This window comes from Numida meleagris, chromosome 3 (assembly GCF_002078875.1).
Source record: "Numida meleagris isolate 19003 breed g44 Domestic line chromosome 3, NumMel1.0, whole genome shotgun sequence".
NCBI classification, from domain to species: domain Eukaryota; kingdom Metazoa; phylum Chordata; class Aves; order Galliformes; family Numididae; genus Numida; species Numida meleagris.
Genome location: NC_034411.1, coordinates 106,186,922 through 106,199,284, shown reverse-complemented (window position 1 = coordinate 106,199,284; position 12,363 = coordinate 106,186,922). Strand labels below are relative to the sequence as shown.

Here is a 12,363-nt window from a genome sequence, read left to right as displayed (position 1 = left end):
ACCCCCATCCCTACCCCCATTCCATCTCATCCTGTTTCACCCCCAATGCATTCCCAACTCCATCATCATCCCCATCCCATATCATTCCAACCCATCTCCATCCCTATTCCATTTCCTATTCCCGTTCCATTCTCATCCTCGTTTCTGATCTCATCCCCATCTCTATCCCGTTCCCCCCCTGCCCCATCCCATCCCCATCTCTATCCCGTTCCCCCCCTGCCCCATCCCATCCCCATTACCATGACCATTACTGTTCCCACCCCCATCCCCTCCCCACCCCCCAGCTCGGGAAGCCCTGTGCCCTCTCTGCCAGCCCTGCCTGGGGCACAGGTCCCAGCCCACGGGGCTGTTTATTGCTGTTGGCACGGCGGCTTCCTGTTTTCATCTCAGAATTAACAGCTGCAGAGCTTCAGGGCTGCAGTGCTGTTGGTGAATGCAGGCAACCCAAAACCCTTCTGGAAAAAGCTTCTTCCCACCTGAGCATCCCCGGCATGAACAACAAGGATCCACGGCCCTGACCACCCCTGTGCCTCAGTTTCCCCATTAGGGTAGCACCCACTGACACAGGGGACGGTGACACGCAGCCCTTGGCTGGTGATGCCCCCGGGGACACTGCCCAACCCTACAACACCCAAGGACACCGGAGCCGTTGGCGGGCACCGGCGCCAAGCACAACAGTCAGCAGCTGCAGCACCACTGGTGAGCCCCGGCCAACACCCCATCCCGTGAATGACCCCATTGATGGCAGCAGCGAGGCAGCCGCTGAGGGAAGGGTGGGGGACAAACACCCACGTCCCCTCAGCTCCTCGCTCTCTGCCCTGCCCCGTTATTCACTGGGACTTGCCTGGGTAGCAGGGTGTGGTTTTTCTTTTTCCTCCTGTACTAAATCCATTTGGATTAACTGTAATTCTCTGGTTAACATTTCAGTTACAGTAACAATAAACCCCTCTCTGTGTGGGTCCAAGGGCTCTTCCCTTCTGCTCTTCCTACCAAACCCAGCCCTCAGAGTAACGTGTCCTCACTCTGGGGCTGGGAGAAACGCGGCTGGAGGATGCTCCTACCCTGCTCAGGCTGAAGGCACCCAAAGGCGCATCCCAGAACCATGCCCCGGGACCCCACCGACCTTCTCACAGCCCTACAACACGCGGCTCAGGCGCTTTTCCAAGGTTTGGAACCGTTTGGGAGGAGACATCCACCTCCCACAGCCGTCACGGGACGGGATGCGGGATGGAGCGGGGGCTGTGACCCGGCCCAGGAGCAGCTGAGCTCTGTTGGCTGCTGCCAGCGGGCCCGCGGCGCTTTTCTTCTCACCCTGGTGTGGAATGAAAGGAAAGATAAACAGAGCTGGGAGGGACAGGAAACATCCCTCAAGCAGCCTGGGAAGGTCAGGCAGCGGCTCCGAGGGGAGCACAACAAGCGGCAGGTCCCAGCGCTGGAGGAAAGGCTGCATGCATGCCCTCCCCTCCCCCATCAGGAACCCCCAAGCAAATTCCTCCCCGAGCCACAGTTCTGGAGGCTCTCCCACTCCCCTCACCCACCAGCACGTTTTACCAGCCTGGTATGAATTTAATTGTAACATATATACAGGTGCTGCAACGATTATCGCGATAGCTTCGTACAGACTTATCCACAAAACCTTACGGAGAGCTCTGAACAGGACAGGCTGCGTAAAACCCTTCTTTGTCGGCTTCTCTCTCCAGAGAAGGTTTCCAGAAATGAAGTGTAATTCGAAAGAATGACACCGTGGGGCTAATTTCTCCCCGTGCTGAAGGCACATATCACAGCCTGCGGTGTCGTGCTCCTGTAGGTTGCACCATCAGCCCAGCTGGAAGCCTTCACCAGCTGCAGCTCTGTGGTTAACAAGCAGCAACCAACGGCCAGACTTACTGCCAGGTGGGTCTGCAGAGCAGCTGTGAGCTTGTCAAAGTGGGAACTCCCCCATTTTGGGGGAAATTCCCCAGCTTTGCTGCCTGTCACCACCACGGAGAGAAGAGCTGCACAGTCAGCAGTGTGGCTTCAGGGCTCACCAGCGATGCCAAGTTAATGGCATCTCTTTCAGAAGCAAGAGGCTGCTGGGACAGCAGTGAGACAGCACAATTTCTTTCAATCTCATTCAATTAAAAGCTACAGCAACTCCTTTCCTAGAATAAATAGCATCGTCTTTGTAGGACTGAAATTCAATTTCGCTTCCTTACATCTACGTCCCTGAAAAAAAGAGATGTATGCGCAGACATAAGAGATCTTCTCCATCCAGAAGTTGTCCGTGGCTCAGGGTTGGTCAGGACGCCAGGAGAAGCAACCAGCTTCCGAAGAAATGGAGTCAGAGTTCAATTTTTTTGGTTTGATTTTTTTTGGCATTCTTAGCGACGGTGACATCAAGACATCCCGAACCACCTCGTGATTGAGAAAGGAGGGCGACTTTATTTACATAAAGTCATCGGAATCGTTGCCGTCCTGCGGGAAGAAAGACACGTCAGGACCACTGTAAAATGGAAAATGGTGAAATGTTGTATTCAGCAGGATTTCACCATTGGCATTTATTCTGGCTTCCTGCCATCCCAGTACAAACATCCAACAGCAGCTCTGGAATGGGAACGGCACCAAGCGAAGCTCTGCACTGTGAAATACCCGCTGCTCTTTGCTGTCCCTGAAGCTGCAGCCCATCCGCTGCCATTTGGGAGGAACCGGAGATGGGGCTCTCACGGGCAGCCTCGTGGGCCATCCCATTTCATGACCCAGCAGAAGGAAAGCAGCCTGGCACCAAGCAGGGCTCAGCGGCTCAGAGGACGAGACCCCTGGTGCTGCACTTCCACCGCTGCTCTCCCTGGCAAAGAGTCAGGAGGCACTCGCATTTCGACACTGCATTCTCGGAGGGGACGTGCACGCTGGCCAGGAGGAAAACGAAGAGCTCATGAAAACCACAAACTCCTTTCACAGTTTACAAAAGGCGCACTTTCAACTGAGGGTCACTGAGATGAGCTCCAAAATCTCCTTGCCCAAGACCTCACCAAGGGGAAGCTGTACGCAAGCCAGACCTCAGGCAAAGCACAGACACACACCCAGTGCACGTCAGGGCCTCTTCTCAACTTCAGCCCCAAGCCTCCCTGGGATCCACTTCCTCCTTTCCCTCCTGTGCTCCTCTCTCTGTAAGCACATCACTTCAAGCTTCCCTTCTGCCCCTCAGAACCTGTATTCATCCCTCCCTGAACTGTCATCCTTGTATCTACAGTTTGTTTGTTGTTACGGGCATTTTCCCCTTCCCTTGAAGTAGCAAGGTGGTACGTGAACGTCATCTCTGCCACCATCAGGGAGACCCATCCGCTCCCAAGCACAGACAGTCAAGCCTGGAGCCCCACTTAAAGCTCTCCCTGCTCCTTCACTCAGGTGGAAGGGGACTGGGTGGACTCTGTACCCATCACCAGCAGCACATGCTCCACTTGGGAGACATACAAGCATTAGGGCCTTCTCCAAAAGCCACAGAAAGTGGCAGTGTCCTTCAGTGAGAAGGGGCAAAGGAGATGTGTGCTGTCATGCAGGAGTCACTAAAACCAGACCGCAGTGCGGAGCTGGACCATCACAATCCTGCATTGAATTTCAGCAGTCTCTGAAAGGTTTCTGTGGGCATCACTCAGCTCTCACCTGATTGGAGGACATGTTCTCAGCCTTCATTAATGATGAATAGCTCCTGAAAGGGAAATGACATTATCTTACGTGATGCGTTTTCGAAAGCCACCAACAAAGAGGCATTTTGATAAAACAGGATCGAGTACCAAAAAAAAAAAATCATATCATTCCTTTCTGAACTGTGTTATCTCACACTCTTTGGCTATTTAAAACTGGAGAAAGCACAGGTGCTATGCAGACTCATCTCCACAGCCTCTACAGCTTTGCTCAGAAGCTACCAGCTAGATAGCACCACAAGGCAGAAAATCCTTCAGTCTGGGGGATGAAGGGGCAGCTCCAGAGCAAGGCTCGTCAGGAAGGCAGAGCCCTTCCTCAACAGCACATCTGTGCCTCCTGGTGCTGAGGAGTTTGCTTTTCCAAACCCCTTGTTATGATCTTTACACGTGTTGAGTCTTTGAGTTTTTCAAATTCCAGTCTCACTATCACTCACATATAAATACAACTTGCTACAATAAAGTATCTTGTGCTTCAGAGCAAGCCTTTGGCCAGCTGGCACTTCCAGGTGTGTATGGGGCAGGCAGGAGGGAGGAATGAGCTCCCCCATGCTGCTGTGGGTTTGGTAGCTGGATGACAGAAAGGTCAATATGACATTGTAAAGCACCATTCCTCATTCTGTGTTCAAAGGAGCATGCGATTGCTTTAGGAGGAAAACTGAGGAATCACACGTTTCATTAACACCGTTGATACAACAGGAAGGTGAAGAACTCTGCCTGCGGCTCAGTGCTTCCCAAGGCTCACACAAAGCTGGAAGCTGGAACCCAATAGACTGCTCCCATCCCACAGAGACGAGTGGCTCACCCAATCTCTCCCAAGTTAGAGACAGATTTCAAAAGACACCGTCCTTTCTTTTCACAATGGTTTAACATCCAGGTTTATTTTAGGAAAAAAAGGGGAAAATGCATTTATTGTAAAGACAAAGGGAATCACTGGGCCATGCAGACATCTATGCTAGAGCAGGTCAGCTGAACACTGAGTAATGCTGGGCCAACCATTACACAGAAATTGCTGACCCATGACTCTCCCCTAGTGCTGATGAAAACCACAGAAGCTCAACATTGGCACTGCAATTTATGACTTACCTAAGTTCTTCCAGCTCTTTCTTCTTCTTCATCTCTTCCTTTTCCTTCCGCTTCATCTCCTGGATTTGGGCTTTCTTCTCATTCCTCTCCTCTCTGTCGCGGGCTTCCTTCTCAGCAGCCAGGTCTGGGAAGCGCTCCACTTTTGTCTTCTCTAATCGGTTCAGTATCTCATTCACCTTCTTCTCCACCGTCAGCATTTTCACCTTTGGAGTGCAAAGAACTATGATCCTTATAAAAAAAATACTTTTATTCTGGCACCTTGTCTACGGAAAGAAAACGCCCTATTTCCACGTGGCTGAATCCCACAAAAACAGATGCAAAGGGAAATCGCTGCCACCTCGTCCTATTCCATGTGTTGTGTAACAGCAAAAGAAGGCTCACAGCTAACAAGCGTAAGCATTGCTGAGTACACAAGCGTGTCTAATTTGGTTTCTTGGCATATGCCTTAACAAAGAAGACAAGAGATAAAAACTGGTCTGTGCCGATTCTGAGGAGGTGGCAGCAGGTCTCTGCCGACCACTTGGGGAAGGGAAACTCACGTGCTGCTAATTCTGTACTTTTCAGTGTTTTCTGCATTTCCTGTCCTGGTATGGACCTTTTTTTAGTCAAACTGCATCTCTAGAGAGCTTTCTATCCCAGCAGCCAAGCCGCATAACTACAGTTTATGCTTAACATCACTTGGGGACGGAGGTCAGGCTTAGGAACAGCTCAGTGCGTTGGACTGACCCTACACCAAAGCTAAGCAGCTCTGCATTATAACAGGCTTAACAAATTCAGAGGTAGCACTGCTGTGAGACACTGCCCAAAGCAGAGACAGCAAAGTCATCACAGCAATGGGGGTCTCAGGGATGCCAGGGAGTCCTCCACTGCACAGCAAGCTCATCTGAGCCCTTGCAGCCACCTGATCACATTGGTGTTCGTGAGCTGATCCAAACTGACTGGTGGTACAGAGATGATTTCAGTGCAGATAAATTCAAGCCAATAGAACAGACATGTGATAGCATTCAGCTTTAGCAGAGACCAACTAGCTACACTGCATTGCTCTTTGCAAGTGTTCCATACAGGCTACACTCTGCCACAGGCTAACATCGAGCATGCATTCCCAGCTGACGGTCAAGTCCAAACAAGCCCCAAGGATCTCTCTCTCAAGCTTCAGGAATTCGATGATTCCCTTCCTTTAGGGCAAATGCTGAAGACAGCCTACTTGGCTGCTAATTAGAAATGTGATGGTCTGCCACAAGGGTCACCCTTGCTGGCTTGCAGCAAACACTTACATCCTTCTGCCTGTGAAACCCAATCTGCCCCACATCCATGTCCGCAGTCTTCTTCAGGTTGGTCCACGGTGTGTACACCACGTTGACATTGTTCATCTTGCAACCTAGGGAGCAGAGGAGAAAGGAAGGAAACATTTCTATTCTCTCCCTGCTGAAAGACTCCTCTGCGAATGCAAACTCTGACAGCTATTCTTGTCACCAACGTTACTAACGAGGCAAGAAACAAGAAAAAAAGAGAAGTCCTTCCAGTGTTACAGTGAAACAAAAACCACCACAACATCCATTTCTGCAGTAACACGAGCGCTGCAAGCACTGCTAACCAACTCCAGATGGAAGCTGTCTCTGCCAGAAGAGCGACTGCTATGGAAGGGGGCCCCAAGGTGGTGTGAGGGAAGAGCCTGCAAGGACTCTCTGGCTCAGGCAGCAGCGTGGAGGCACAAACAGGAATTTCAGAGATTTAAAACTCCTCCTTCTTGAAGTCTAACAAGCAGCCTCGGCAGCTGTAAGTGACATCTGCTTCCTATAAGACCAGCAGGCACTGACATAACAGAGAACAGAGCAGTAGCTTCACAGATGTTTGATCACACACATGCTCGTGTGGAGCAGAAACACCCACCACAAGCAAACGCCTTCCACCCAGCCCCAACAGGAACCGGTCCCACCTTGGATGCTGTTAGCCTTCACCAGGTGGGCACAGTCTATCAGAACTTCTTTAGGAATGTCATCCACCGTCTGCCCCTGTGACAGAGCACACAACATCAGCCGTGCAAGTGAGAAGGGGCTGTAGGGACCAAGGAGCACACGAAAGAGCACACCGCAGCCAGGAGCAGGACACGATGCTCTGCAAGCACTCCCAGCACCTTCTCCACTCTACACTTCACTAGATCTTTCACAGGGTTTTTACGGAGAGGCACAAGTGATGTGCACTCTGGTTTTCTCTCCCAGACACATGCCCAGTGCCAGGTCAGAAACCATTTGTTCTATGGGGCCACATGAAGCTTCCCTCTCCTTCCACCATTACTTGGTGATGGAAGCTGTAATTCAGTCTCCTCACAGAGGTGGACATCTGCACCCTTCAGGAGCCTGTGAACTTCAGTGGTTTGTCTGAGTACAGCTGGTCTCACCCACAGGGCCCACTGCAGGATGGAATTGTGTAGTTCTTTGCAGGTGAATGCCATTTAGGGCTTTCCTAAAGATACACCACAGGTTTACCTTGTGCAACCGAAGATACACATGTGCAGAAGAAAGCTTATCCACATGAAACCTGCAGAATAAGAAGAATAACTATTGATAGACCAGCTTCTTCATGGACAGAAGTCTACAGAAACATTCAGGATGTACATGTTTGCACAAAAGATAAATTAATCTGAGTGCTTTTATCGTAACCACGTATTTTTCTTTCTTATAGCCCCTCTTTAGATACTGAGAGAGCCCCAGCTCTCTCACCCTGTCCTCATAGATGAGATGTTCCACCCCCTGGATCACTTTTGTGGCCCTCCTCTGGATGCACTCCAACAGATCCACATCTCCCCTGTACTGAGGACTACGCATCACGTGATGCTGCTACACCAACGTGTTACTCAACCAAAGCAAAATCTCTTCTGCTGGAAAAGTATTCCCATGCCATTTAGCTCATTGCTGACGACACATCCTCTTGCAGAGCTTGTCAGCTACCACGTTGTCAGTACATAGGGTAGGCACAAGCAGGGGTCTGAGTCAGCCAGCAGAGATGCCACCAACTGCTGCTGCCAGGAGTGGGAACTCCCCTGATCTTGTTTTTCTTTTCTGACGAGATCTTGTGAGCCAAAACCAACCCACGCGCGATGGTGTGCTTCCTCTTGCCAGTCTGACCGCAGCCCTGTGGGTGTGCTGAGAGCTGACGCAGCTTTTAGTTGAGGGGAATAAAAATGTCAAAGTCTCCTGTTCACAGACCCAAATTCCGTGAATGGCAATGGCTGCTGTACAGGACAGGATGGCAGAAATACACAGTGTGCATTGGGGTGACATTAAGCATGTGCAGAGGAAAAGGCACTGGGGAACAAGATAACACTCTGTAGGCACAGCACTCACTGCTGCTCAGGAGACTTCTGGCTGCATTCCCCAAATCCCCAGAAATCCCACCCCAGGGGTCAAGTTCTTCCAATGGACAAAGCAGGGGAGATGCAGGAACATGAATTCAAAACAGCATCCCAGCATCTGCACCTGGAGCTGCTGCAATCCATCCCCACCTTGGGATTGCACTGAGAGAAGGGGAACTGCAGTGCCTGTGGCAGGCACAAAGGTTGGGATTTGAATCATAGAGGCACCAAGAGAGGCAGTGTGCTTTACAGAGGTGGGCACAGAGCTCCAGGACTTACCAGATATCTTCAGGCCAGCCATACTTTATTAGATCTTCATCTGCAAGAAGAAAAATAGCAATGAGCAAAGCCTGGGACCTCATCACCAACAAATCACGCTGCCTGCAGAGACCTCACCAGAGCAGAAATCAATCTCTATTGATCAGCCAGAGCGTGGGGACCAAGGAGAAGCAGAGAGGGTTTAGCACTGCACCCAGCTGCATGCAGCTATGCCAGGAACCAGCATGCTGGGGACACACAGTGCCTGTGAGAAGTAAGACTGAGGATCCCCAACTTCCATCCCTTCCTCTCCTTCTGTCACACCTGGAGATTTTTATGTGAAAATGTGTTTCCCCAAATATCAACCTAAAAAGAAGGAGACTTTCAGGGAAAGTCTTCAAAACAGCCACGCACTTAGCACGGTGAGCACTGTGGCTCCTGATGTGGAAATAGGAGATGCAGCAGCAGTAGAACCTTCACCTTGAGGGGAAGGACAGGCACAGGGAGCCCCTGGGCTATGAATATTCAGTGGGGAGAGGAAAAATACAGAGGGTGCAGGGAGGCTGATTTGCAGAAAGTCATCAGACACGATCTTAAACAGCTGTCTCAGCTCGTTTTTTTTCAGCTAGTTTGGTTTTCAGTTGTTCTGAAACCAGCTATTGTACCTAAAGTTTATCCATCCTAACTTTAAGCACAATAGATTTCAGAGGGGTAAGTCAGAATGACTTGCACGGTTTCAAGTACACCAAATTAACAAACAAAGAGACATCCTTTCAAAATAACCTTGGGCACCCACAGGCCTAACCCCCAGGCAAGGTGCCCCATCCACCAGCATACTTACTTTCATACTTATCTTTTCCCATGTAAATGGTGTAAACAGTCGGAGCAACTGAGGAATAGAAAGAAGAAAATAAATTAAAAGGGCTTTGGACAAACCGTGCAAAGAATGAGGCATGCCTTGGCCCCGGTCACAGAAATTACACTGAAAATTGTTTCGTGCATCCCACTTCCCTCCTGGGGGCTGCAGGGTTGTTTTGCAGCTCCTCCAGACCTCGTCCCATACGCTTCAGAGAACTTTGGGAGCGGGCTTTCCACCAGTTTCCATTGAAGACCATCCAGCACGGAACGGCTGTCGGGCAAAACACCCTCAGCACCCATGTGGTTTGGATTATTCAGTTACACAGATACAATCTGTCCAATTAAGCACACGGCTGCGAGCCAGGAATGCCGACGCTGTGTTTACAGTCTGGTGTTAACTCTCTGTGTGGTCGAGCGAAACGAACTCACTCCCCCAAAGCAGCAGCACAATGCTCACCTCCCTGGGGGAGCTGAGAAGATTAAGACCTGCAAGAGGACTGAAAGCCTGAAGCTAGCCAAACACCAGTCAGAGACTCGTTTGTCCTATCTGCAACCCCTTCAGGGCGCTCGGAACAATGACGTTCTCTTCTTTAGGGCTCATTCCATAATGCAGGAAAGGCATTTCCAGTGCTGGCAAACCTGGATCAACGGCCAGCACAGCAAGGAGATGGACACTGCAGTAAGAGGGTGCCACAGCCAAGGAAGTACTGCTGCAGCCTGCTTAAAAAATGCTCTGCCATCGTATATGGCAGCAGGGGAAACCCCAGTTCCACAGTGACAGAAACCTATCTACCAGTGTGTCGCAGTTCTAGCTTCTGCAATTTTAACTATTCTGTTTTCTGAGTAGATGGCAGAGCCAGCCATAGCTACAATGAGGCACTGAAGTTTGGTTTTCACGGATAAGGACCTACTTCAGCACAAAGGTCTACTGAGAGCAGACCGTCAGCTTCATGCCATTGCAATGCTTTGCTGTTTTAATAACATTTAGTAATAGTGCAAAAGGAAATGGAAATGCAAATACATGAAATGGTTCTATGTCTGCGGGGGTTAAAGACTGAAAAAAAATCCAGCCGGGACACACAGGAAGAGGAGTCCAAAGAATGGGAGACCATCATGAACACAGACAGTGAGCAGAAACATAAAATTAAATGCTCAGAAATAAAGTGATTTCATGAAAATGAAGCCCATGCCGCAAAGAGTGGGAGAGTACTACCATAACCTTAGCAGGACAATGCTTCCAGCCCATACGGTTTAGAAACATAGAATCAATTGAATTGGAAGCAACCTTTAAAGGACATCTCCTCCGACCCTCCTGCAGTGAAATGGGACACCTGCAGGTTGATTGGGTGCTCAGAGCCCTTTCCAGCCTGACCTCATGTGACTCCAAGAATGGGGCATCCACCACCTCTCTGGGGAATCCGTTTCAGTGCTTCACTACCCTTATTGTAACAAAAAAAACCCAATTTCCTTATATCCACGTCTCTCCTCTTTTACTTTGAAATCATTTCCCCTTGTCCTATCACAACAGACCCTGCTAAAGAGTCTGTCCCATTCTTTCCTGTAGCTCCTCTTTAGATACTGACAGGCCACTCTCAGCTCTCCCCGCAGCCTTCTCTTCTCCAGGCTGCACAGCCCCAGCTCTCTCCGCCTGTCCTTGTAGGAGAGCTGTTCCATCTCTGGGATCATTTTTGTGGCCCTCCTCTGGATGCGCTCCAACAGGTCCACATCTCTCCCGTACTGATGCAGTGCCCCAGGTGAGGTCTCACAGCGCAGAGCAGCGCGTAAGGATCCAATCCCTCGCCCTGCTGGTCACACTGCTTTTGGTGCAGCTCAGGATACAGTTGGCTTTCTGGGCTGTGAGAGCAATTAAACTCAGTGTACACACCAATAATAGTGCAATGCAGCTTAAACAAACCGCAATAGTTTTCTCACTGCATCCTCTTCTATGACTACAACACGTCAGAAAACCTCTATGAAACACTGAGAGATACAGGAGATTGTTTACACCATCAGCAGCGTTAACCGTGCTGCATTATTGCAGCTTGGCCACTCCCAGTGCCACCCAAAGCTGCTGTGCCCTCTGCCCACTAAACCATGTCCTCAAGTGCCACATCCCCATGGCTCTGGAACACCTCCAGGGACAACGACTCCTCCACCTCCCTGGGCAGCCTGTATCACTGCATCACCGCTCTTTCTGAGCAAAAATTTTTTCCTAACATCCAACCTGAACCTCCCCAGGCACTACCTGGGCCTACAATCTCTCATCCTACTAATGGGATCCTCAGAGCAGATCGATGCGAGGGCTGTTTGCAGCGCTGCTGAGCATTGCCTTGCCTGAGGGATATGACATTCCTGCACTTCTCCAATAGAAACTTCACCTCCAGAACTGAGGAAAATAATACAATAAGAACGGTAACTTACAGGGATGCAGTAAAAATCATACATGGACAACACAATGTGATTATACATTGGTGAAAGGACCTGGGGCGCACACACACACACAAAAAAAGGAGCCTTTTAGTGCTCAGAAAGAAACATTACAGTACTTAAGAGAGGAAACTTAGGTCAGATATGAAGAGGAAAACCCTCACGTTGAGGCCTACACGGAGAACAGCGGTGTGAAAAAGGCCAAGAACCCCTACCGCCATGCAAGGAACACGCCGTTCCCACAGTGACCCGCAAAAAGAGGACTGAAACCACCCCCCTCGCCGCGGACTCACCGCTGGAGGTGAAGTAGAACACCATAGCGGCGGCGCAACCCACCCCGACCCGCCCGGGCTCCGCACGGTACCGCTGCCCGCTCCTGGCTACGGAGGCCGGAAGGGAACAGGGCGCATGCGCCCTGCGCGACGCCGCGTGCGTCTTACGTCATAAACATGAGCCAGTTATCCCGGACGTGAAGCGAGAGAGCATTGTACGCATGCGTACTTGTCGACATGTGATTGGGCGAGAAATGTAGCGCATGCGCCAATCGCTGAGGCAGTGCTGGCACGCCGCTTGGCGCATGCGCAGACCGTCCCCGCCGCTCTGGGCAGTGTGTATTCGCGTTTTCTCCCGGTCTGAGGCGAGGTGGACTTGGGGCTCGGGACGGAGCGTTTTGTTTTGTTTTATATTTTCTGAGCGTGTGGACTT

At 50.6% G+C, this 12,363-nt stretch overlaps 1 protein-coding gene across 2 annotated transcripts; it reads right to left on the bottom strand.

The window, feature by feature from the left end:
* CCDC25 (coiled-coil domain containing 25) lies at positions 1,546-12,106 on the bottom strand. 2 transcript variants are annotated; one of them, XM_021391579.1, is made up of 9 exons: positions 11,952-12,106; positions 9,215-9,262; positions 8,395-8,434; positions 7,250-7,301; positions 6,700-6,775; positions 6,038-6,141; positions 4,764-4,966; positions 3,640-3,685; positions 1,546-2,454 (listed from the first exon to the last, which is right to left on the bottom strand). In XM_021391579.1, the coding sequence occupies exons 1-9, from the start codon at positions 11,974-11,976 to the stop codon at positions 2,425-2,427; spliced, it is 624 nt and encodes a 207-aa protein (XP_021247254.1). In that variant the 5' UTR covers positions 11,977-12,106; the 3' UTR covers positions 1,546-2,424. The 2 variants fall into 2 exon arrangements, with proteins under 2 accessions (XP_021247254.1, XP_021247255.1); XM_021391580.1 differs by lacking the exon at positions 11,952-12,106 and adding an exon at positions 9,355-9,496.

What these genes read in the sequence shown, in the direction of transcription:
- CCDC25 (XM_021391579.1), bottom strand. Translation starts at nt 11,976, where the DNA reads ATGGTGTTCTACTTCACCTCCAGCG. An exon ending in GGGAAAAGATAAGTATGAAA is followed by an intron (nt 8,435 to 9,214) that starts GTAAGTATGCTG and finishes TTCTTCTTGCAG; the next exon opens with ATGAAGATCTAATAAAGTAT. An exon ending in GAAGGCTAACAGCATCCAAG is followed by an intron (nt 6,142 to 6,699) that starts GTGGGACCGGTT and finishes TCTGCTCCCTAG; the next exon opens with GTTGCAAGATGAACAATGTC.